Below are 27083 nucleotides of genomic sequence, written 5' to 3'. Positions count from 1 at the left end.
CACCAAGTCCTACGGTGATGGAGACTTGTGGGTGACGGTGGAAGGTCTAGGACGGACTGGAAGGCCCTAGACCACGTTTTGCACGGGGGCGACTGAAGACGGATCGTCAAGACGTTGGGTCGGAACAGGAACACCTGGCGGTAACTATCTGAGTGGCGGTATCCCTATTCAGGGTCCACACTGCCCCCCCCCCCCGCAATCAAAGGAAGAACCTGGAAAAAAACTGGCCTAAAAATCGCCTGTTCCACACCCACCTTGAATGGACTACAGCGTCCATCAGGTGTCCCTACAATGCGATCCCAACAACCCTGATAGAGAAAAGAAAATAATAATAATAATTAACGATTCTACATGGAATATACGCACCCTACAGGACGATGGAAATCTCCTCGAAAAAGGGACAGCGCTAATAGCAGCCGAGCTCAGACGATACGAAATCGACATTTCTGCCCTTTCGCCCGTCTTGCCAAAGATGGACAATTAACGGAAGTAGGTAATGGGTACACTTTCTTCTGGAAAGGCCTCCCACAAACCAGCCGTCGCACCTACGGAGTAGTGTTCGCTGTAAAAACTTCCCTACTAAAGAACCTCCCAAACACCCAGTCAGGTGTATCTGAGCGGATAATGACGTGGCGTATTCCTCTCAGTAAAAAACAATGTGCAACCCTGATCAGTGTATATGCCCCAACATTACCTACAGCTGAGGCAACCAAAGACACTTCCTACTGGGAGATCTCAGAGATTTTGCACAACATCCTCGCTTCCTATGAAATAATCCCCATGTGAGACCTAAATGCCAGAATTGGCAAAGACCAGCATGTCTGGACCGGAGTCCTCGACTGTCATGGTGTTGGAAACTCCAAATCAAACGGTCTCCGACTATTGACACTGCTCGAAACACAACCTTGTCATAACCAACACAATGTTTCGACTCATAAAATGCCCAAAACAACCTGGATGCACACCCACAATCCAGCCACTTATATCTCCTAGACTACATAATTGTATGCCAAAGAAATCGCCAAGAAATACTCATCACCAGATCAAAGTGCAGTGCAGGAGCATCAATTTACTACCTCTTTATATCCAAGCTCAGCATCGATTAATCCTCTTTAAGTATATTTTTCCATTTTCGCCACTGTCCCTTTTGTTAGGGGGAAGAAAGAATACTGCAACCGAGTTCTCCCATCCGGGTTGTAAAAGGCGGTCAATACAGGACAGAATGATGGGACTAGGCATCCTGCTCTGTAACCCTAAGGGTACATCCCTACAAGAAGTCAAGGTATAAGAGAGTATAGGAGTTTCCTAACCAGAACCCTAAGATTTGGGGTCTTTTAATATGCGTGGGCATGGTACAGGTGAGAGTAAAAAGGAAGAGATAGGTAATATGTTTGTGAGAAGGAAGATGGATATGTTTGTATTAAGTGAAACTAAATTGAAAGGGAGGGCTAATTTTTAGTTTGGGAGGGTGTCGGGAATGAGGAGAGAGTGAGGGAACGGGTGGCTCAATTATTAAGGAGATTGTTGTGTGGTGGAGAGGAAGGAGGTTTCTTGAAGGTTAATGTTGATGAAGGTGAAACTGGGAGGGGAGATGTGGGGCTTTGTAAGTTCATATTGGCCTGGTAGTGAGAAAAGTGTAGAGAAAAGGGAGGCTTTTTGAACATATTTAAATGAGTCCTTAGAGAGTTTTGGGAGGAATGTCAATGTAGTGATACTGGGAGATCTCAATGCTAGAGTAGGGGATGAACCAAGATATGGAGTGGTTGTCAAGTGCAGAGTACCAGGTAGAAATAATAGTGGAGAGTTAATGGTCATGTGTTTAGAGAGTTGATGATAGTGAATACAGCGTTTAGGAAAAATAAAGTCTAGCATAAGTACATATGGGAGAGGGTTGTGGATGGAAGGGTGGTTGATAAGACATTAATGGACTATGTAGTGGTATCCAGGAGAAAAGTAGGAAGAGTCCTAGATGTCCATGTTCTCAGGGGAGAGTGGGGAAATATCAGATAATTTATTTGGTGGAAGTTTAGTTGTGAGTGGAGATCTGATCAGTTGTGAACCTACTGGGAATAAACCCAGATTACGCAGGCCTCTGAGACTATAGCAGATATGGACAATCCCATGTCAGCAACAGATGACATGGCACAATGAGTTCAGCAAAGTAATACTGAGGTGGTTGTTGCAGTTCTAATGGTCCCCTTTCCCCTTCCATATAGGGATAATCAGACCATTTTCTAGTCAGAGGGAATGGTATAGGACTGCCAACAAGCAACCCACAGATCATGGACTCGCATGCTTTCAGCAACTCTGCACTGATGTTGCAGATGCCAACCACCTTCCCACCCTTCAACTTGGACCCTTTTAGAACCCCATAAAAGAATGCAGAGATTCATCTACCAGTGGCTCAGCATCTGTCACCACTAAGGGGAAGCTGAATGATCAAAGGGTCATTCATGAGCAACTGCTTTAAGGGGACATTGCAAGGGGATTACAACTCTCCATACCTAGCACCAGCTACCCATCATCTGTTTGGACTCTGTTCCCAGGAGTCACAACTTTAGACTTCCTCAGTTATTCCCTTGATGTACCTCTCCTTACTTATCCTTATGCAAGCTCTAGTCCAGTTTCTTAGTCCTTTATTAATTTTTGTCCCAAGCTATTCAGGCAGCATAGCCATTACTATACTCTTCTGTATTTCACATGATGCCATATCACTCCTAGACCTTGGATGTTCTCTAATGCTCTCAGCTCCTCTTAAGTTTCATGTGTGAAGATGTCATTTATTCAAGGTCCTCAAAGGTGCCAAATACATCTTTCACAAGCAGAATGCAACAAATATACTACATCAGCAGCATACTATTCTAACATCTACAACAACCTACCACCCGAATCACACAAATATCCACAAAGAAACACATACACACCCAGGTACCCAAAAATACCCTTCAAGAAAGACTGCTGAACTCGATATTCCAACAGCATCTAGATTTAAGTTCCACAGCATAAATCTTTCTACACCTAACAAGAACCACACTTTATACCCTAGTTCAGGACAACAGCCTGCGTTAAGAGCATACTTACTATCTCTGCCATGCATTGGGAAGTCAGAAACCTCTGGTAGGGCAAAACCCTGCTAGTTATGGCAAGCCACTGTTTTTTTTTAGGACTATGTTGGGTCACCTCCCTGCCTAGCCAGGGCTGTTGGGACTCAACACAGAAAGCCTGCAGTGGGTCCTGGGACTCAAACTCATGAATTTAAGATGGTATCCACTACACTACTATGCAGCCATTAAGACAGTACCAACTCAGAATAGGCCCAGCCAGATTCAACCTGACCCAGATGCAACCAACATACAGAAAACACAGAACACCTCATGTTATGGCCTACATTAAGAATCCCCAAACTACAATACAATATCTCCTCTCAAGTGACTTGGTCCTGCCTGGAGGCTGAAGGTCTTCTGCAGGAGACATGGATAAGTTAATACTAAAATACTTTGTCCCTCTTATATGGGAGGTAACTTTGAAAACACCAAACAAAAATGTTGTAGTCTGCTTGTGAAATGTAGTGTGAAAGGTGTATTTGGCACCCTTGAATGACTGGTTCCTTCATGCATGAATCTGAGAGAAGCTGAGAGCATTGGAGAACACCCAAACTCTAGGAGTGATATGGCATCATGTGAGACACTGGAGAGCATAGTGGTGTGGACTGTTTGGCTCCCAGGTTCCTCCATGTTTAAACTAAGATGTTCAAACCGTTGTCAAAACCACTTAGCATCTTACTACTCAGAAGAAAAAGAAATCTGCCTTTGAGACTCTAAACATATCAGCTTCAGGCATGTCTGAATCCAACTTCCTTGATGACTGAACCTGGAATTATACACAAATGCACTGTTGGCTGCCATACCCACATTACAGCTTATCAAGGGAAGCCACAGTCAACATAGGAGCCATCTGCAAAACCTTGCACTATAAACTCAGCTCCACCAACCTCATCACCTTTCACCATACCAAGAAGATCCAAGTCTCCAGCAGAAACAAATGGGCCAATAAATAAACCTATATCAGTATATTTTCCATCTGCAACATTGTCAAGATGCACCAAAGTGATGACAAACTGTCAGCTATATATACAATCATGTGCATGCAGGATATGAAAAAAATAACAAATAAAATGTAAGACTAAATATTTATTAACAACAAACATACTACACAATCATCTTGTACATCTTAGCGAGTGCAGCCTGAAAAAGAAGAGGAAAAAATGTAAATAACAAATTTCATTGCTTACTCAACTATAGGTTATTTGCAACTATAGTTTACATTAAAATGCACCTTTAATTTGTTCGTGATGATGAAACAATGTTAAGGATGGCAGTAAAATAGCCCACTAGTGAATGCAAAGATGTCTACATATCTGCACATGTAGTAGGTGATCCAAATATCAATGTGGGTTCTTTTACAGTCCTTACCATTCAATCTTAACTGATGATACTGTTACTGAGGAGCTGGGTTCAGCACATCAAAGCCAATGAAGTCTCTAGCTGTCCGAATTCCAAACAAAAAGAAGCCAACACTCTTCACCAGCGACCTAAAAAAGAAAATCATAATCAATCATTTATACATGTCTACACAAACTTGCCCATCCAAATGGTGCCATATGCATTTTTTTCTGGTACAACAACAACAACAATAATAATACAGAAAATGTTGCTTCAAATTTCAATAATGGAATCCTGCAGTTAACAGTATATGGCAATGGATTTTTGGCCTTTCTTATGACCACTGGGTAGAAAAGTTGAACTGTTGTCTATTATATATGACTACTTCTATGACACTATGGGAGAGTCATTTCTTGCCATGAGATGACAGGCATTTATAAAGGTGACTTGATACAAACCTCGAAAATTGTACGAGGTTTTGAGGATGTTGACTGCACTATATTTTTCAAATTTAGTAACAAAAATTTGGAACAGCCAAAACATTGGAGGACAAACTTTAGGGGTAGTTTTTCAATGTGTTATTAAACACTGGAATTCTTTGCCAGTATGGGTTGTCATGTCTAGGAGTATTATGATAAGCATGTTGGATTACCTGAGGTTCTTTGAAATACATAATATTAAGAGGTGGGGGGTCCTATAAAGACATTTCTTACTCCTTGAGGTAAGCATGACTACAGATAAGGAATGTCTTGTTCTAAGGTATATCAGTGACATCTCAAATATCAGTTATCCTGATTGTGAAGACAGCCATGGATGTATATGGGGTTTGATCATAATTAGATGTTCATCAAATATTGCTTCCAGTGCCCTTGCTACATTTTTAGCATTGCTGATCCAAGTAATTGGTGATAGTCTATTACTGTCCATGGAGATGAGGCACCAAAAGGGGCGGATAATACCTTCTGAGTTGATTTGTTAATTTCATTACTGAGGGTGTCTACACGAAATGACGTGGAGCAGAAAGTTACAGATTTGAAGCATGGGTAGATAGATTAAGAATATCCATGAATGGATTTTAAGAACAAGTGGGTGGGTGGCCGGACATGAAGGGGAGATTTGTTTGTCCTTATGAAGGGATTTCCACTTTTATTATTATTTTTGTGATTGTTTCTTCTATGAAGTTTACTCTTGATGCAAAGACCAAAGTTACCACAAACTGGTTATAATAGACACAATGGGGTACATATAAACTAGATGTTTACTGGTCTCATTTTTTTTTAAATCACTACCAACTTTACTATTAATATATGATTAAAGATGCTCAGAATACGAGCTAGCCATTTAATTATATAGGTAAGGCTTGCAGCTATGAGACCCTCAATTATCTTTGTAATATACAGACTATCGCCATCTCAATTTTCTAAATAATCAACCAATGTTCCTACTGATTTGTGATACTTATATGTGGGATTCAAAATACTCACAATAATAATGGCTAGCCAATGATATAGGTACGAATTGCAGTTATGAATTAATGAAACCTAACCTAACTCTTCGACAAATATTATGATGCCCGCCAATCTTTAACTTATTCTTATTTAATATTGCTACTAATATTTCTATCAATTTGCGGTACTTATACACGGGGTCCAAATTACTAAGAATGATCAAACCTAGCCAATGACTCGGGTAAAAATTACTGCCGTGGTTTGGGCAAACATCTTATGATCTTTATAAATGCCCACAACATTAATAGCAAAATGCGAACCATTTGATAACGCCACCTTTAGTCTTTACCAAAACATCAAATTGAGGTTGTCAAAAATATATGAAATTAAAGTCGAGAAACATCCAGTTTTATATGTGGCTTTGTAATTCCATGCTATTATGATTATCATTATGATTATGATTATCATTATGCAAGAATAAAAAATCTTTCTTTACCATTTAAATGGATCGTAGTATAGTCCCATTATTTTTCCTTTGATGCCACTTCTATCTGGCCTAGGTGCACTTGCACCTCCTGCTGGCATCACCTTAAACATATTTCGTGTCAATAAGAATTCAACAAAAATTTACAATTGTACCACACCGCACTACCACGGACTCAAGTCAGCACGATCGTCTGCTCATGAGTAAACAAAAACAAATGCAGTCTCAATTGCGACGGGAAGCGGCGTAAAGTGTGATTCAAAAGATCCAATGAAATTAGTTTACTCATTAAATAAAATACTATGGGAAACCTATAAAAACAAAAAAATCATACAACTGTTATAACTAATTTCTAGGCTACTTTCTGTATGCCTGTTTTTGCGAGCGCCACACTAACCGGCAGTCATAATGAAAGTTATATTTTACTTGATGCACGGATAATCATTAGAATAATAACGAGTATTGCTTTATGTCTATCCTTCTGCAATGTTCGTATATCTAACATTAAAAATTGACACTATTTTAACTTGGTGGGCTTCCGATCCATGACAGACTAAATCGGAAAGCACACTGCTGATGAGCCAGTAATTTTCAAAGTAAATTAAAACCATGGACACAACAATTTAGAGCTGACTGAAGGGTGCGTAATATGCAGCATCAATTACAAACACCGTGTTTACTGGAATACTCGTACAATATATCCCTTGAATGATGTTCAAAAGCATATTAGAAAGAAACATTAATACTATCACAAGATCCACATCAGGTGGGATATAATCCCGTTAGTTATTTCATCTCAAGCTTAAGAAACGACATCTAAATTTAAGGTAAATTCGGCTGAGCTAATTTATAATTATAGTTCCCTGAAGCCATGTTGGTCGAGCCAATAACGCATCCCACAAGACTGACAAACTGCAATGAAGAATCCTCCATCAATTGGAAACTCTCACGCCGTCACCAGCCTCCACGGTATCTACGGGCAAGCTCCCATATAGCCACCCTCCCCACTCCAAAACAACTCTTTACAGTTTCAATTAAATTGCCCGTGTGAGCTGTATAAAAAAAGACCACTAACTTTCGCAGGGTCGGATTTTGTGGGAGGCGAAGAATGGCTTGTAGAAAATGAAGAATAGCGCCCTAAGAACTTTCATTGCTTTCCAACCCCTCTCCACAACAACAGACATCAGAGGGGTGGTAGACCAGTGTCGCATATGAATATATGTTAGCACCTAATCAGTATAATCGAGCTGGTTACAATGATCTCAGACTTCATTCACAACCACAGCCATTGCAACATACCAAAGAAACTTCTTGTGCACTTCTCACCATACGTACACGCAACCTTACCAAGCAGGATTAAGCCATTGTGATGAGGTAGAGTCTGCGTCGTCCATCAGGGGGCCTCAGTGTAGATCCATCTCAGCTGCGTCAATAATGGACTTCAAACTTCGTAGTGTGAAAAAGTAGCTATTACCAATAAATGCTTTAGGTGTAGTTCTGGAAGTTTAGGTATAATCAAGGAAACCCACATCGGTGATTGGTTCTGTTAGTACTTTGTAATGCGATTTTTTTTTTCTTTTTTATTTATTTATTTACCAAGGTCTCAACCAACGAAGTTAGGAAAGGAGTTGGAGGTTAAGTTGTTGAGAAAGACAGGAATATTTTTAGTGTTAGGCAAATTAAGATGAGATGTAGTAGAAGAGAAAGAAATTATATGAATTTCAGTAAGAAAGCATATGTAGATATTTGTGTATGTGTGTATTTACCTAATTGTATTATACAGGAAAGGAGCAACGCTCGTTGGATCTTATCTCCTATTGTCTAATTTTCTAACATATCAAGACTAAAATTCATGTAAAGTTCCAATTTAATCTATATCTTTGATTTAGATTCGAACTCATGTATTGTTTGAGCTTGGGCTCTATCATCTTCTAAACTATTCCTCATATTTATACATATGGAAAACTGTATTTCTTCACATCTTTAAGACATTGGTTTTTCTTAATTTACTTCCACAACCTCTTAAAGCCCTCCCATCTTTAATCAGATCTCTTCTATCAATGCAATCTATCCCCTTTAGTGACCTGAACACTAATCATGTCACCTCTTTCTCTTCAATCTTTCAAAGTTGGTAGACCCAGTGCTTTTAGTCTCTCCTCATATGGTTTATCTGCCAGGCTGGGGACCAGTTTGGTTGCTGTCCTTTGTATTCTCTCAATCTTGCTTATATCCTTCATTCCATGTGGGGACCATACTGCTGATGCATATTCCAGTCTTGGACATATCAGGGTTTCAATGAGTTTTTTCATCATCTCTTCATCCATATAATGGAACGCCACTTTAATCTTCTGCAGTAGTCCATATGTCTCTCCCACAATCCTGCTGATATGTCTGTCAGGTGACAGGTTATCTTTTATCAACATTCCCAAGTCTTTCTCTTCTATTCCTTTTGTAATGGATTTGTTTACCAAGGAATAGTTTAAGGATGGCCTTCTGCTGCTATTGCCCCATTTCCAGTACTTTGTATTTTTTGGTATTGAATTTCATTCCCCATTCTTGGTTTCATGCAAAAAATGGTATCTAGATTTTTTTGCAATATTCTACCGTCCTCCTAATTTTTCACTCTTCTCATGATTTTTGCATCATCTGTGTGTGTGTGTGCCACACAGGGAGGGTTGCTGTTTCTGTGCAGGTGTACATACAATAGATTGTCATAATATATGGGTCATAGCCTGTCCCCCACCAATAAAACAGAATTTCTGAAGTGGTGGAGCTGTTTTGGTGGTGTATAATTAGAGCACACACAATGAATATATGCATCCAACGAGGAATAATGCCTCACCAGCCATGGCATGTGTACTGAGAACCTGTTACCTTTCCTCATGTTTGCTGCTTGTTCCAGACAGTCTCATGTCCGTGGTATTCCTTTTGACAGCAGGACCCAGCACCTTGTGGCACGTCTGTTCAGTCTATGATGGTAAAATAATACATTAATATCCACTGGCCATTGTATACAGTGGTGTAGGGAATGGCACAGACAACAGGAAATCTGTAGAATGTATCATTGGTGCAATGTGGCATATCAGATGTTTGTATTTGACATGCAAGGCCTTTAAAGGTGTTTGGTGTTCAATGTGTGTATTGGTGTAATGGATGAATGTTGGCCATGTGGTGTAGTAATTCAGAGTTTCTGAAGTCATTCCAGATCATGCCCATGATGAATCAGAGAGCAATATTCTGAAGTCTTTGGTGGGTGTAATTGTTAGTAGCACATGTCATCTGCCTTGACCCAGCAGAAGACTGACACAGTATCAGTCTGTCCATTACTAAGTAACCTTCACTATTGTTCTCACCAGTACTTGGTTTTATTACCTCTGAGAGAGCCACAATACCCAGTCTAAAATCCCTGAACTCCACCAATAAAAAGGTTAATCTGTTGTCCTGAGAGAAAGAACCTTCCATGCACCCACATGGAGAATTCACCAGAGGTTCACCTCTAGCTAATAGTAAAGATGTTGATGGGTGTGAAGATGAGCAGAACAGAAATACTTCTCTCCTACAATCATTTCACAGGTACACCACTTGCATATATCCATCATTGTTCTTGTTATCTTGTAAACTACAAATAAGATAAGTCCCACTGAATACTGTATTAATTAAAGTTGATGTGTAAAACAAAAAAGATCAGTTTCTAGACAATTTGTAGACAAATTAATAAAATTTCAAAAAGTGGTATTGCAAGATTTCTGAGTCACACCTCTGGAGAAGAGAATGGGTAGGGATTTAGTGCCTGGGATCCTTAAGTGAATTATCATGCTTCTATGCATACAGGTTAACCATATGTTCATCTTCTATATTGGATAACCTGGAAGCTGATAATTTCTTGTCAATGAAATTTGTTATATATGCAATACAAAGATTACTTTACCATTTAAGTTTTTCATTGTGTTTCTTGTAGTTACAGATGTAAAATCTTATATCCCAGTATAAAAGTACCACATCAAGGACAGTGTGAATACAATGCAAATACCATATTTACAAAGCAATGTGCCAACAGCACTGTATGGGGGCAGAAACGTGGAACATAAGAGAAGAAGAGAGAAGGAGTTTGAATGTGTTTGAGATGAGGTGTCTGAGAAGTATGGTGGGGGTTACTAGGCTGGATAGAGTGAGAAATGAGGAGGTGAGGAGGAGAACAGGGGTGAAAAAGGATTTGGGAGATAGGGTTGATGAAAGAATATTAGGATGGTTTGGACACATGGAAAGAATGAGTGAAGAAAGACTAGTAAAAGAGGTATGGAAGGCAGATGTGGAGGGAGTGAACATGAGGGGACGTCCTAGGATGAGGTGGATGGATGGGGTGAAGGGGCTTTGGGGAAGAGGGGAATGTCTGTTGAGGAAGGAAGGGAGAGGACGGAAGACAGAGGTGAGTGGAGAATGGTTGTATATGGATGATGTTGTGATTGCATGAGGAGGAATGGGCGGGGGTGGGGGGGGGGGGTAGTATGTGTGAGTAAATTTTGACGCAGCCCGAAGGGATTTCTCCCCATCCTCTCCTTATATGCAAGGGGGGACGGAGAGGGGGGGTTGCCGATTAAATGAAGCAGCCTTGCTGTGGATGTGCTGTGTCTTGCGACACTGCTTCTGACCCAGGGCGGTGGGCAGGGTGCAGGGATGACCCGTCATCCAGGAGGTGCTCAGATGAGAGGGAGGGTGGGAGGGGTGTGGAGTGTATTTAGGGATGAAATGGGTGGGAGTGTTTTTATGCCTTTCCCTTTTTGGCTACCTCCCTTGGAAGGGGGAAAAAGCCTTGGTATATGTATGTATGTACAAAGCAATAATATGCATGTTATGGTATCCACTCTGGAATGTATAGGTGTGAATATTTTCTTCATATTTTTAAGAAAAACAAAATTAAAAGAAAATAGATTTAATTCCCACAACTATACATGGAAAAATATCACAATATCTAAATTCAAACAGCCCTCTTGCAAATAACATATAGACTCCCATGGATATTGTAGCTTGCATGAAATGAGAGGTGGTTTCACCATACAAAATAATTACAACTGGTTCACACAAGAATATCACATTACTGTTGTTGTTCCTAAGCACAACATGATTATCTTAGGTGGTGGATAGGTTGCTGCTATTACTAATCTTGGTGGTGGATAGGAGTGGTATGGGTGTGTATCTTGGCTGGCTACCTCCCTCATGAAGGGGAAAAAACCCTTGGATTAAAAAAAAAAAAAAAATCTCTTTCACACAAGGTCTATTTCCTTTAACAGAATTATCTTTAATAGAGAAATGCCACAAATACATAATGACAGTCCAAAGGTTTATTGCCGGTACCTGACCCCGCACCTGATATAAAGGGTAGAGAGGAGGTTCCTCAAAAGCACTGGAATAAGGCAAAGAGGTTATGCTTGCTGGAACACAAGAAAGGACTTACCAAGAATATATACATTTTTTTAGACATTTCCCAACAGGAAGTTACTACTGGTTCCCTTTATCTTTTTATGTCATGCCTTTTTAAATGAAAAATCTATCAATACATTCATACACACACCCTGGCTATGGTGACTATAATAATATTCAATTCAAACACAAATGGGGCTATCTTACACTTGATATTGTTATAGCCACATCATGAAATCTAGATGCGACTACAACATTAGTAGTAAGACTATAGCAATATAAATATAGCCAAAACCAGAGAAAACTGGAACTCACTTTCTACGAGTTATTAACAACTACAACAAAATATCTAACCATGTAGGGATAGCATCTAGCATAGATACATATCAATTTCAAATAATAAATAAAGCTGCAGTACAGAATAGCTATCACTGTCTTGGAGGTAGGAGGTCATTCTGGGAAGACACTGCATTTATCTTTTCCATTGCAAGCTCACAGATATGTACCAACAGAAGAAGAAACAGGAACATTTACTAGAAGGATGGGTAATTGTTTCTTCCCATACAAAATGCAGATATGTACCAACAGAAGAAGAAACATGAACATTTACTAGAAGGATGGGTAATTGTTTCTTCCCGTACAAAACATGTACAGCATCTCATTTATAATTCAGTTTTATCCTTTGAACTTGTACTATACTTGGAGCTGTTTATCACTGGAGTACAAATACATGCGTCTTCTTGTGCATCTCGGAATGAGGAACAACCAAGGGCAATCGTCGCTGTATACAAGATTTTTGCTCCTCCTTTGCACGTCTTCATTGTAAGTTCATTTAATTCTTTCTTGTTAGTTGCACAAATGTCATACAGGCACCGTTTAAACAGAAAATCACATTCATCTTTATCACTTCCACATGTGTCATAACAATTGTCATGTTCATTGCAACAATCCACCATTTCCGGGCGAGGCAAGTCTTCCTTGTTGAAGAATACACCTAATGACCCGCACCCATTAGATTTTGGAGTGTGATTAGGTTTTGGATTCAATTCACTACCTTTAGGGCATTCAAAGTTACAATCCTCATCTACGGTTGAATCTATGAATTTTTCAACCTGTCTGATGGTTTGGGCAAGGGTCTTTAACCCTTTGTTAACTGTCACTGCGGCTTCTTGAATTGTGCGCTGAACTTGCATCATACTTGAGTAAATAGACTCGAAGTACGATTCGGCTGTGCAGATGTGCACAAGTAATACCATAAATAATAAACACCGCATTTTGATGGTGCGGGTTTCGCTCTACTGTCTTCTCCGAAATCGTATATTTATTTACTTCTTCACCATAACAACATTAACATCAACATATATAAGTCAAGAAAACAATAAAGCATATACATAAACGTTTGGATTCTACAAATAGCATCTAAAAACTTCTTGAATACTACATTTTGGGAAAATTTAATCAAATTCTATTTCTTTTCTTGACATAAATTTCCTTATTGTACGTCGTCAGTATGAGAACTTCAAAACAAACGTGAGTTCACGAAACTTCTGAAGTAAAGGTATTCAACGCAGGAGTTGTATACAAGCATGTTCAGTGTTACACCGCTGTGTCCAGAACCACCGTTCATGTGCTATAGGTCCACCTGGTCCGGTAGAGAATTTGTCACTGCTCTGTAGACTGTAGTATAGTATAGACCGCTGTGTTTGTGTGTACACTCCTTGTCAGGTCTTGAAATTTCATGTATTGCAGCCTGATAAGTCATACTCTTGGAAGACAGTTGTCGTTGATTAATTGGTTCTATTTCAGTATCACGCAGCCACATTTTTCACATCTTTCTATTTTACATTTGAATTGTTATTTTTTCATTTGGAATAGGGTAGAAACTATTGGACAATATTGAATATAAGTTCATGTAGTGTTTGCATGATTCTGGAATTTTACCAAATAATATTGCTCTGTTTTGTTTCAGTTACATGCAAATGCATTTTTAACATCTTTTTTTTGCATTTGAAGGATCTATTTTTACTGTGAAAGGGTAGGTTAGGAGCTATTGGACAATATAAGTTCCATGTTAAATATCTGTGCTTGTCACCTTGTGTGTTTCTGGAGTTTTACTAATTGCTTGCCTCACCAGCTTATCTCTAAGCTGCATGTACCTACTTACATTTTAATTTAACATATTGTCATAATTTTTTATAAAATTGCTGACTGGTCAAGTAAAGTATAATTTGTAGAAGTGCACACCTATGCAATACAGTAATAGAAAATTAAATAATAATTTTGTAAATTATAATATATCAACATAATGTTATTCTTTGCGGAAATCAATAATAAAAATGGTTGCTAACAGCTATTAATAAACAAACATAGCTACTTTGACTACTTGAGATCCCATTTTTGTTTTGGTAGAGGCGGAGGTTGAAGAAACTAAAGTATGCTAAATTCATATATGCTTACCCAACTTAACCTAACTAACCTACCTACCTAGCCTTACCTAACCTTGCTGCATTGTGGCTAACATGAGCAAGTGTTGTGGGGGATAGGGGTGACTTTTCAGCCTCAAGGAACTAAGATATTAGTTCTCATTTATTTGTTTATGATTTATTTCAAATAAATCATAGATATATTGAACTAATTGGATGAAGGTTGGGTTGTTTTTGTCGAAAGTTTATACTGCATGCCCATATATATTTAAATTTTCTATGTCCCCATCACCCACACCAAACCTTGCACTGCATATACCAACCTTGTTCATCATATCTGACAAATGGCCGTTAATTCTCTTTAGGATTAGCATAACCAAAATTCGGTGCAACTGGGTTTGATATTGTGATGGTTTACTCTTTTATTTTATTTTAATTTTTTTTTAAACGGCTGTAGGATGAGTATGTTTTGTCTCAGCCACCCCTCTTCAAAGGAAGAGAAGGGGTCTTTTGGTATATATGTAAGTCTTTAAGAAATCCTTACATTAATCTTAACCTGGGGTACCTGTACCCTCAAGGGGTACGAAACCTTGGGTGCGAGACATGATAGCCAGTGCAATGGTACTGTGTATTTACAATGAGAAACCACTATCCTTTTCATGTTTGCATTGTATTTGTACTGGATGGGGTTACGAGAATTTTTTCTGAAATATCAAGGGGTAAGGGCACTGAAAAAGGTAAAGAACCACTGCTTTAGTAATACTCTGGCTGTGGCTCTTGTGTACAGATATAATCTCAAGTGGGGAGGAGAATTGTCTCACTTGGTGAAATGGCATAAGACCAGATGTCGAGAGCTCAGGGGGCTCTGTACCCCCTCCTCCCAAGAAAAAAATAATGTTAACAAACAAATACTGCATAATAATGCCAGATGACAAAGGTAGAAGGGTATGTGGAATGTAGAATAGGTATGTGGAATAAGGAGGGGGGGGGGTTTGCCATATAATAAAGTAATGGGCCGAAACCAGCTGTTGGGCCCTTCAGTAGAATTACTGTGTCTTGCTACATTGTCTGTGACCTGAGCAGTATGGTAAGGGACATGGATGATTCTTCATCCACGATGTGCTTAGATGCAATTTTGCAACCGTATAAAGATATTAGATAATGAATTTATTTAAAGTAGAAAAGGTACTAGGTAGCATTGTAGTGGTTAAGAAATTGGCTGCAGATGATTTAATGAGGCATTGAGTATACACAAAGTACTGTCTCTTAGATTGTGGAGACATATTCCAGTTGTGTTTTGTTTATTTCAGATGTCTGGCAGAGTAACCTCAGGTAGTTTTGAGAAGAAAAGGAAGGCACAAATTGCAGATATTCCTGGTACACGACCCTCTGTGCATAATGCCCAGCTTCTTGTGTCTCTTGGTATACCTTCCCTCGATTATCTCCTTGGAGGCGGGTTGCCTGTCGGATCAGTACTTCTAGTTGAAGAGGATCGCTATGATGTATACAGCAAATTATTCTTTAAATATTTTATTGCCGAAGGTGTAGTAAATCAGCATAAGTTATCATTGGCTAGCCTTGATGTCTTGCCTACAAAAATTCTTTATGGCCTTCCTGCACCCATTGATGTTGATGTTACAGAAGAACAAAGTGACCTCTCACTGGAAAAGATGACTATCGCTTGGCGGTACCAAAATCAAAAGGCACCCTCATCTGGTGGAATGAACAGCAGTAGATTTGGACATAGATATGACCTAACAAAAAATATACCTGAGCAAACTGTCAACCAGTTGGGGCCAGAGGTATGGTCTGGAACAGATGATACACTTGGAAGAGGTGTACTGTCTAATCCAAAATATTATTCATTACTTTCTTTTATCAAAAAGAAAATTGAAGCTGCAAATCTGGTGACAGGGCCAAATAAACACCCAAACAGTGTCATGCGGATAGGGATACATTCTCTTGCCTCCCCTCTGTGGGGGGCTGAGTACAGCTCTTGGGAAAAGGATCATAATTGGCAAAATTTAACATCTTTCCTTTATATGTTACGTGCCCTAGTACGAGCATCTTTTTCTGTGTGTATGATAACTATGCCCTCTCACCTATTTGCAGACCCAGCATTAATGTCTAGACTACAGGGCCTGGTGGATTTTGTTGTACAACTTGAATCCTTTCAAGGATCAGACAAGGAAACCAACCCTGTGTATAAAGACTACCATGGCTTGTTTCACGTGAAAAAGCTTGCTGCTCTCAATACAATGGTAACCCCTCAGTTGGATAGTAGTGACTGGGTATTTAATTTGAAACGTCGAAAATTAACCATTGAAAAGTTGCATCTACCTCCAGAATTATCAGAAACTGTAAGTAGAAGTCAGGAAGATCCTGTGATAAAGAAAGAGAGACTAGGATGTATGGGTAACAAACTTCCTGCTAAACTCGACTTTTAACAGTCATACGTTCAATTTTGTTCCTTGCCTACTTTGTCTACTTTTGACTAAGAAATAAATTTTATATTTAATTCAATAATGTGATTGTTTTTTTCTACCTGTGCAATATGCAGGAAGGACCAGTGTTTGGTCCTATAAGATGTTTGGTCCTATAAGATGGATGTAGGAGACGACCATCTCCCCACCTTAAAAACTTATCATCTGTGTCTGGTGTTGGCATTTAATATCAAGGCTGTGTTCATAAGGAGAGTTGACAGACTTCAACTATTCTCCTCATCCTGTTAGCTGGTGACAGAAACAGACCCACACTATACAACACAAAACTGTCCAGCCTTTCTTTTCTAAGAACTATGAGAGTATATGAAGTTCTTAGCTAGTTACTGATGGGCTGCGAGTTCCCAGCAGTAAAACTCGAAGCAGCAATCATTATGAACGGTACAGAAGAAATCAAGACTTTGCAGGAGGGATGTGATACTAATTGAGAATATTCTCTAAATTGAACTTAAAATAGGGAGTTGTTTCTGCCTATCCAAGAGATGTGATGGTTGTAAGTGAACTAAAGTGGGTTTTCATCAGTGCTACTAAGTCCACAGAAAATTTAAATTTTGGAGGGTTATTCTCTTGAATAAAGTTATCTGGAAGTAACCAAATTATTCTGTGTAAGGTTACGTTAAGGTTCTATATTAACATGGCAGTTGCCTTTTTTCTTTTTTCAAAAATTATTTTATAAGTAAGAGGCTAGGACTGTTGTAGGTGTGTGACTGTGAGCGGGTATTACACGGGCAAATCCTGCATGAGCACAGCACATTCTTTGAGCATTTTGTTCATGCAAGCTTATTTTTCCATCTCGGCATGCATAGCCTAGAATAATCACAACTCATGCAGTATGCTCAGCCAAGCATAATCACAACTCATGGCATTTCCGTGACCATAAACTTCAGGCAATACACTTCAAGTTTTAATGGGAGATATTGATATCCACTTAAAATAAATCAGTAAATTGTGTTTAACAGGAATTTTTTTGAGTGGCTGATGGAGTGAGAACTGTTTTTACATGTTTAAATAGTGAAATAACGGAATACTCCAGATGGGCGATATTGAAGGCAGAAATATATGTTTTGGAGAATTGATTAATTTTCATGTTATTATTAATTGGATCCGCTGTGCAGTGGAAAAATGAAAGTTATGTAAAGGTTGGGTTAAGTTAGATTAGTTCAAATAACTAAATTCAGGGCTTCCAGTAATTCAAACTCGTTCATGGGAGAACAAACCATATTTAGCGCCAATAAATATCTTACTGACGAAAGCCATTGGTCCAGTTCATGTTGTTAGGTGGGGAGCGTCAGTGAAAAGCTAACGACTTTGGGGAATCGAATTCGGGACGTCCCACTGACTACGCATGCGTGCTTACCGATTACACCATGATCGCCTCAAATGCTCAAATGACGTCATCAACAACCCCCCCCCCCCTCTCTTGCGCCCGGGAATATGCACCACAGTGGGGGATTTTACTCATTGCGTCAGGTTAGGCAGGGAGCGTCACAGAAAGGCTGTCACCGCCCGAGTATCGAACCTGGAATACCCCACTGTCCGGGGAAGCGTGATTACCGATTACACCATGGTCAGCTCTAGTTTTTACATGTACACATCTGAACTCCAATCTGGGACACGTGAAAGGAATATGATGTCTAATCCAAAGAAGTCATGTTCAAATGAATCAGTAAAGGCAGACATACCATACACGCATGTGGTATCATGGTGCAAAATACTTTCCGAAATGTCTTGAGAAAATCAACATGTAGAACTTGCAATGCGCTTTACAGCCTTTTTAGAAAAGGTGCAATAGGTGGTAAAGTATAAAAATAAAGAATAGAGTGAGGCTTAAATTTATTTTAACTAGATCTAACCATTCCTAGTAAAGGAGGTATGGAAGGCAGATGTGGAGGGAGTGAACATGAGGGGACGTCCTAGGATGAGATAGATGGATGGGGTGAAGGGAGCTTTGGGGAAGAGGGGAATGTCTGTTGAGGAAGGACGGGAGAGGACAGAAGACAGGGGTGAATGGAGAATGGTTGTATATGGAAAATGTTGTGATGCATGAGGTGGAATGGACGGGGGAATGGGGGGTGAGGTAGTGTGTGTGAGCAAAAATTTTGACGCAGCCCGAAGGGATTTCTCCCCGTCCTCTCCTTTATATGGGGGGACGGAGAGGGGGGGGTCGCCGATTTAATGAAGCGGCCTTGCTGTGGATGTGCTGTGCCCTGCGACACTGCTTCTGACCCAGGGCAGTGGACAGGGTGCAGGGATGACCCGTCATCTAGGAGGTGCTAAGATGGGAGGGAGGGTGGAGGGGTGTGGAGTGTTTTCGGGGATGGAATGGGTGGGAATGATTTTATGCCTTGTCCTGTTTGGCTACCTCCCTTGTAAGAGGAAAAAAGCCTTGGTATATGTATGTATGTACATTGTGTATAGTATGTGCCTAGCGTATGAAAACCATCATCCTGGCCAGCAATTTTTCCTTCATTATGACTTCATCGACGCGTTGCGCCTGTTCCAATACTTTGTCATCGTAATTAACCTATCTTCCGTTTTCGAAATAAACACCATTTGAGGACGGAGTCTATTAGTACGACGTTACAATAATAATAATGATAGTAAATAATAATTTTATTTGGCATTGAATGAATATACATGAAGTGCAGATAAAGAAAAGAACACAGTTCGAAATAAAAATGACAAATGCTGAGGATAGCACAAAAAAAAAAAATGTAAGCTTATTCCCATTGTGGTTTCGCATGTTGCATCTTTTTCAAGTACTTGAAAGTACTAATAAAGGCTCCGTCCTCAGATGTTGTTTATTTCCATAGACTTGTCTACAACTGCCACTTTCATAACAATGATAATTTCAATAATAATGATGATATAAATAATAATGATAACGATGATAATATTAATAATAATAAAATATAATAGAAATAAAAGTAATAATGATAACAATAACAGTAACGATAACAGTAATAATGGCAACAACAACATCAATGCTTATCGTCACCATCTGGAATGTCCCTCTCGTTGTGGCGAGAGCCAGCCCGCTCCGCCCGGCTCCCCGGAGGATTCGGGAGGAGAGAGACTTCGCTGCTTGGACGACCACCGCCGACCGACCGATGACTGCGCGAGGAGAGACGATAGGTCGGTCGGCAATTGCCACACGGGACTGTTTTTTCAACACCGCCGGCTGGCCCAGGATCCCCCCCAAACAAGACACGCTGACTGGCTAATACCACACGGGAAGATTCGACCAAGACGGGTGGCTGAGGACCGCAGGAAGAGGCCAGCCGGCGGAAACCACACGGGACCTCAACGCCGCCGGTCGGCAAAGGGGATCCTGAGAAGAGGTCAACCGGCTGATACCACACGGGACGCAGCGCGAGGAGAGGCCGACCGGCAAAAGCCACACGGGACTCTTCACCGCCGACCGACCCATGACCGCACGAGGAGAGAGGATAGGTCGGTCGGCAAATGACCACACGGATTTTTTTTCTTCTTTCACACCGCCCGTCGGCCGAGGACCCCACGAAGTAGAAGCCTGACGGCATGTGTGCCTCACGGGCGTTTTATGCCGCCGGCTGGCTCATGACCCCACGGTGAAAAAGAATATTGAAGCCGGTTGAATACTACGCGGGAGTGAATTGACGCCCGCCAGATAGCCGGCAGAGAACTCACAGTATTGCAGAGAGGTCTGCCTGTCGAGTCAACATTGGAGAGAGCCCGCACCTCAGGACACGAGGGGAATCCGTCGGAGGGGAAGCAGTCCCGACGGGGCAGAGGCGAAGTCCCACGCAGGAAAATTCTTCTACGAAAAGTTACTGGAGAAAAAAATCCCCTGCGTGGGACTTCGTCTCTGCCCCGTCGCGTCGCTCCGCCCGGCTCCCCGGAGGAGTTGGGAGGAGAGAGAGACTTCGCTACTTGGACGACCACCGCCGACCGACTGACGACCGCGCGAGGAGAGACGATAGGTCGGTCGGCAATTGCCACATGGACTTTTTTCTAACATCGCCGGCTGGCCCAGGATCCCCCAACAAGACTCGCCGACCGGCTCTTGCCACACGGGAGCTTTCGACCTAGCCGGCTGGCTGAGGACCTCACGAGGAGGAGGCCAGCCGGCAAATGCCACACGGGACTTCAACACCGCCGGTCGGCAATGGGGATCCTGAGAAGAGGCCAGCCGGCTGATACCACACGGGACCCAGCGCAGGGCAAGGCCGACCGGCAAAAGCCACACGGGACTCTTCACCGCCGATCGACCGATGACCGCACAAGGAGAGACGATAGGTCGGTCCGCAAATGCCACATGGGACTTTTTTTTTTTTTAATACAGCCGGTCGGCCGAGGACCCCACGAAAAAGAAGCCTGACGGCATGTACGCCTCACGGGCGCTGTACACCGCCGGCTGGCTCATGATCGCACGGAAGAGACGAAAGGTCGACCAGCAAGTCCCACACGGGGAAAAAGAATGTTGAATCAGGCTGAATACCACGCGGGAATGAATTGACGCCCGCCAGATAGCCAGCAGAGAACTCACAGTATTGCAGAGAGGTCTGCCTGTCGAGACAACATTGGAGAGAACCCGCACCTCAGGACACGAGGGGAATCCGTCGGAGGGCAAGCAGTCCCGACGGAATCCGACGGAACCCGACAGGGCACAGACAAAGTCCCACGCAGGGGATTTCTTCTACGAAAAATTGCTGGAGAAGAAATCCCCTGCGTGGGACTTCGTCTCTGCCCCGTCGGGTTCCGTCGGATTCCGTCGGGTTCCGTCGGGACTACTTGCCGTCAGATGGATTCCCCTCTTGTCCTGAGGTGCGGGCTCTCTGCAGTGTTGACTCGACAGGCAGACCTCTCTGCAATACTGTGAGTTCTCTGCTGGCTATCTGGCGGGCGTCAATTCACTCCCGCGTAGTATTTAGCCTGATTCAACATTCTTTTTCCCCGTGTGGGACTTGCTGGTCGACCTATCGTCTCTTCCGTGCGGTTATCAGGCAGCCGGCGGCGTAAAGCGCCCGTGAGGCGTACATGCCGTCAGGCTTCTTCTTCGTGGTGTCCTCGGCCGACCGGCGGTGTGAAAAAGAATCCCATGTGGCATTTGCCGACCGACCTATCGTCTCTCCTCGTGCGGTCATGGGTCGGTCGGCGGTGAAGAGTCCCGTGTGGCTTTTGCCGGTCGGCCTCGCCCTGCGCTGCGTCCCATGTGGTATCAGCCGGCTGGCCTCTTCTCAGGATCCCCATTGCCGACCGGCGGTGTTCGAGTCCCGTGTGGCATTTGCCAGCTGGCCTCCTCCTCGTGAGGTCCTCGGCCAGCCGGTTTGGTCGAATTCTCCCGTGTGGCATGAGCCGGTCGGCGTGTCTCGTTGGGGATCCTGGGCCAGCCGGCGGTGTTAGAAAAAAGTCCCATGTGGCAATTGCCGACCGACCTATCGTCTCTCCTCGCGCGGTCATCAGTCGGTCGGCGGTGGTCGTCCAAGCATCGAAGTCTCTTTCTCCTCCCGAATCCTCCGGGGATCCGGGCGGAGCGGGTCGGGTCTCGTCACAACGAGAGGGACATTCCAGATGGTGATGATGAGCATTGATGTTGTTGTTGTTGTTATTACTGTTATCATTATTGTTATTGTTATAATCATTATTTTTGTTATTTTTATTAATATAAATTATAATTACCATTATTATCATTATCATTATTATTATTATTGTTATTATTATTATTATAACAGCCATCATTATTATTATCATTGTCGTGATCATCAGTATATTATTATATTATCATTATTATATCGTTGTAGTTTATTATTATTAATATAATCACTATTACTGAAATTATTATCATTGTTATTATTGATATTGTTATTGTTAATATAATTACTATTTTTAATTATGTTATTATTATGATCATTATTGTTAATATTATTATTATGATCAATATTTACTATTATTGATATTATTTTCCTTATTGTCATCATCATCATCATTGTTACTATCATTATCATTGTCGTCATCATCATTACCATATGTTCCGTAAATTGGGACATATGTGAGCTCTCAACCGGGAGGGTAACAGGTGTCGATCACGAGACAAGTATTTGATCCATGATCATGATGAATCACACACACACACGCACACACACACACACACACACACACACACACACACACACACACCACGAGCATAGCTCCCCTTCCCGTAAAATACAACTAGGTAAATACACACACACACATACACTCACTCACACTGATCCCCTCTTCCATTTCTTCCCGTTTTCCTTTTGAATGTGAGTTTTGCCCCTCATTTTCTTCCTTGCCTTTCTTCTTGTGCTCTACTTGCCCTTTCCTGACCCTACTCTCTTCTCTCCGAAGCATTAAGGTACGTTTCGCTCAGCTCGATTATCGTTCAACGATGATCGTCAAACAGTTGTCTAGAACACTAATTCTTTGTTTTTAGCAACTCTAGCGGCAATCGATCGAAGCAATACATCCCACTCATTTAAAAACAAAGAATTAGTGCTTTAGGCAATCGTTTCGCGATCATCATTGAGCCATGAACGATCATAGGTGAGCGATAACGCACAGAGCAAAGCGTACCTTTACTTGCATATTTCTGATTTTTTTGTTTACAATTGCATTGCTCTGTGTCTGAAGCTCTTGTCTCTGTTGTCTCTCCTCTCTTCATTTTCGTCTATTTTTTATTGCCGTGTCGAGTGACAAATATTGTATGAAAAATACATATTCGTGACTTTATTAGAAAAAATCCCATAAGCATAGGCAATCGTACTACATGACATAGTTTGTTTAAAAAAAATCGATTTCAGGATCAATCAAATTTTATGTTCTTGCTTTTCCATTCAAACTTTCTATGTTACACATCATATAGTTTTCAAATCTATATTGTCACATCAACATTTTATTTATGGTACAGACAACTTACGGACGAGATACGGTCCGACCGGGCGTTCGTTACTCGAAATGTTCGTAAGTCGTAATTCAGTATCATATGAAAAGTACTCAGAACTACATGCATAAGTATGATATAAAGTCAAGACATATTTTCTTATCCTAAAACACATTATTAATGATATATGAAAAATAAAGTGTAATACTAATACTTTAATATTGTATTTCATACCTTTGAAACTGGTAAATTAGGCTTGGGGCTTCGTTCGTATGTCTGAAAGTTCGTAATTCGAATGTTCGTAAGTCGAGGAGCGTCTGTTATATTGGAAGGAAGAAACAAGACCAAGTTGTTCGGTTTCTTTTTCAATGAAGTCTCTCCCCCCCCCCCCACCCCACGAAACGTCGTCCACGTGGAATACTCGACCAATCACGGGTCGTCTTGGAAGCTCTTAACACCTTCATACTTACCCAAGGACCTGGAGTGGACCAATCACCGTGCAGGGATGACTCTGGTCTCCGATCTGTACATGAAGCCCACTCTCATTGCCTTCCCTTTCTCTCGGAAAGTAAGGCTTGTCACAGGTACCATTAGATGGTCTTTTTAAGGCATTTGCAAAACAAATGACAAGAGATGTTGTTTTGGGGAGAACTGATTAAATTTACCAGTTAAATAAGCTAAGAAAAATAAAAAAAGGAGAATTGATAACTGGTTATTAAAGAAATTACACAAAGTGAATACATATAACCAAAGGTTTAATAAAACGAAACAAGAGAGAATATTTGTATGAAAGTGGCAGATGCCGATAAGTCTATGGAATTAAACAGTGATCACGGAGCGCTTGTTACAGTTTTTTCAAGTACTTGATAAATCTGTACCACGCGAAACGTCCTACTAATACAATAAAGGCTCCGTCCTAACATGGTATTTACTGTATTTCGAAAGACAGAACGCGGTTCGACAGACACGTGTTTAAAGTGATGTGTGAACGGGGTATTTGGGGTTTAACCAACGTGTTCGACAACCAAATACCCCGTTCACACATCACTTTAAACACGTGTCTGTCGAACCGCATTCGACGAACCGTTAGACCGGTAAACCCCCTCATAGGTTAATTAGGAAGACAGGGTGTTGGAACAGGGCCGACGCGTCTACGAAGTCATCGACATCCTTCATAATGATGTAATTCAAGTTACATGAAAACCATGTGCTCGGATATACACAAACTGTATAACGTTCTAATTTTTTAAACTGCAGAAATTATTTCGTTTTCTGAAGTCAGCGAAACAATAATGGCTAAACAATGCTGGAACTTAATTCATGTTTTATATGTTCACTGTTATCACAGTTTATTAGTTGGGTAAATAAGGACGTGCAGTATTGTAATCAGTTCAAATGTCCTTTGCTTGAACTGATTGGTATGCTCTTCGCGATACTTGTAATGAAGCTTTCGTTTTCTATACTATGTGTAAACAATTAAAGTTGATGTATCTAACTTGTCTTTTAAAGAATAATTAGTTATATCTAGTAGTAGCAAATCACCATAATTAACCTTTTTACTGGCATACTTGGGTCGAGATAAAAGAAAACAAATGTATTACGTTGTAGAAATCATTGTATACAAAGCTTGTGGCATTCAGGAAGCGAAGTATGGATGTGTTGCAGTATTTTGTGTAGGAGCATACTGCAAAAATATTGAATGCATCACGTGTACTATCCTTGCTTTATTGAGTGTCCCAAAACAGCACTGCATAACCAACATGCACATAGCCTAGGTAAGCACCAATGATACACCTGTATGAAAACTTCCTCAGAGTGATATTCCGGTTCAACTTGATAGCTCATAGCTATCCCGTCTATCGACACATCTTGGCTGTTGTCTGAAATATTCAGGGAATCGAGACTACCCACAAAAGACAATAAAAAATCAATATCGCTGAAGGAATTGTCCGTTTTGTTACGGGACGCTTGTGTTGGCACATAAGTCATGACGTCATCAGAACTAATACCTAGAGACGTTGTTTTAGAATGTAAATTAGCACTTCGAACATGTTATTATTGTTATTGTTATTATTATTGTTATTATTATTATTATTATTATTATTATTATTTTGTTATTATAACCATTATTACTATTACTTTATTTATCTGTATATTTATTAATTTATTTATTTCTTTTTTGTTGGGATGGGATTTCGGAGAAAAATGAAGTCACAAAAATGTTGAGAATTCATGAAGGGGGGAATGGTGCGAAAAAGGTTGAGAATCACTCTTCTTACCCATATGAGCCAGTATTTACTTATTCATCAACCTGTAATATACAGGAGAGAGAGCACAATTCGTGGGTTCCAGTGATGGATGTATTTACACTAATTGTGAGAGATATTTTGCTATGCTTAATATTTGCATTATGCATTTTTAATGTAATTATTTTTGTAAGTACTGATGGAGGCCTATTTATCTTGCGGTTTCCATTTCCACAGTTGAATACTTTCATTCGACATGACGTCATAGCTCTGTTCTTCTGTCTCACGTGGTCAACTTAACTGGTTGGCCATCCCTTTTTTATTCTAGAGGTTGTCAGAGACATTGTATAAGAAGTATAAAGGGATGACACAGGTCTGCTGGTACATATGTAAGTCTGGTTGAGAAGTAAAAAAAAAATGTGTGTAATTAAGGTAAAATACTTAAAGGCTAACCACTATGCCCAGGTACATCTTTGCATTTTTGCTTTCGTAATGTTATTTATTAGGAGAACTATTTCTAAAACATATATTATCTCAAAAGTAGTTTTTAAGGGACTTTTTGACGAAAATACTTGTCGCTTGCTAATTTGCATTCTAAAACACAGCACCCTTGTTAAATCCTTTGACCTATTTGAATGCCCCTATTAGATCACCCCGCACGCACTCTTCGTCTTTCCATATATATATATATATATATATATATATATATATATATATATATATATATATATATATATATATATATACACACACAAAATGTGAAAAGGGGCTTAGGAGTGTTAGTGAGTCTGGACCTTAAATTCAAGAAAATGTGCATTAGTGTCAGGAATAGTGCTAACAGGGCATTATGATTTATTGCTAGAACGGTTATAAACAGAATTGTAGATATAATAACTAAACTCTATCATGTGATAGTTAGACCCATCCTTTACTGTGCGGTACATCTTTTATCTCCTTCCTATAGAATGGATATTAGTTCACTAGAATCAGTACAGAGGAGAATGATCAAAATGATACAAGGGCTTAGAAAATTACTATACAGAGACAGGCCGATGCAACCTAACTCAATCTCAACATATTATGGATGTTGGTTTAGTTAACTAAGGTTGTTTATAGTTAGGTTAATAGTCCTGTCTTCTTTATGAGGTTGTGGAGAGATGAAAGAGGTACTGATGTTTTCTTGCCAATGATTTGGTGTAGAATCATTGCAGTTTGAGGAGATAGATGATGGATTG

At 40.5% G+C, this 27083-nt stretch overlaps 3 protein-coding genes across 5 annotated transcripts; 1 reads left to right on the top strand and 2 right to left on the bottom strand.

Moving 5' to 3' along the window:
- Window positions 1-4170: 4170 nt before the first annotated feature.
- On the bottom strand, window positions 4171-6588 carry LOC143040177 (uncharacterized). Its single transcript, XM_076210844.1, has 3 exons — window positions 6387-6588; window positions 4473-4591; window positions 4171-4244 (listed from the first exon to the last, which is right to left on the bottom strand). The coding sequence occupies exons 1-2, from the start codon at window positions 6485-6487 to the stop codon at window positions 4498-4500; spliced, it is 195 nt and encodes a 64-aa protein (XP_076066959.1). The 5' UTR covers window positions 6488-6588; the 3' UTR covers window positions 4171-4244; window positions 4473-4497.
- Window positions 6589-11289: 4701 nt separating this feature from the next.
- On the bottom strand, window positions 11290-13070 carry GXIVsPLA2 (phospholipase A2 group XII). Its single transcript, XM_076211384.1, has one exon. It carries the CDS (start codon window positions 13064-13066, stop codon window positions 12455-12457), a length of 612 nt encoding a protein of 203 aa, XP_076067499.1. The 5' UTR covers window positions 13067-13070; the 3' UTR covers window positions 11290-12454.
- A 113-nt stretch (window positions 13071-13183) lies between these two features.
- On the top strand, window positions 13184-16738 carry Elp4 (Elongator complex protein 4). 3 transcript variants are annotated; one of them, XM_076211382.1, is made up of 2 exons: window positions 13184-13322; window positions 15526-16738. In XM_076211382.1, exon 2 carries the CDS (start codon window positions 15526-15528, stop codon window positions 16660-16662), a length of 1137 nt encoding a protein of 378 aa, XP_076067497.1. In that variant the 5' UTR covers window positions 13184-13322; the 3' UTR covers window positions 16663-16738. The 3 variants fall into 3 exon arrangements, with proteins under 3 accessions (XP_076067497.1, XP_076067496.1, XP_076067498.1); XM_076211381.1 differs by having other exon boundaries at window positions 13241-13350; XM_076211383.1 differs by lacking the exon at window positions 13184-13322 and adding an exon at window positions 13363-13442.
- Window positions 16739-27083: the final 10345 nt, after the last annotated feature.

Source organism: Oratosquilla oratoria, chromosome 28 (genome assembly GCF_046742065.1).
Source record: "Oratosquilla oratoria isolate Oo_2021 chromosome 28, ASM4674206v1, whole genome shotgun sequence".
In the NCBI taxonomy this organism is placed as follows: Eukaryota; Metazoa; Arthropoda; class Malacostraca; order Stomatopoda; family Squillidae; genus Oratosquilla; species Oratosquilla oratoria.
The sequence above is the reverse complement of the archived record's forward strand: the minus strand, read 5'-3'. Positions and strand labels throughout refer to the sequence as shown.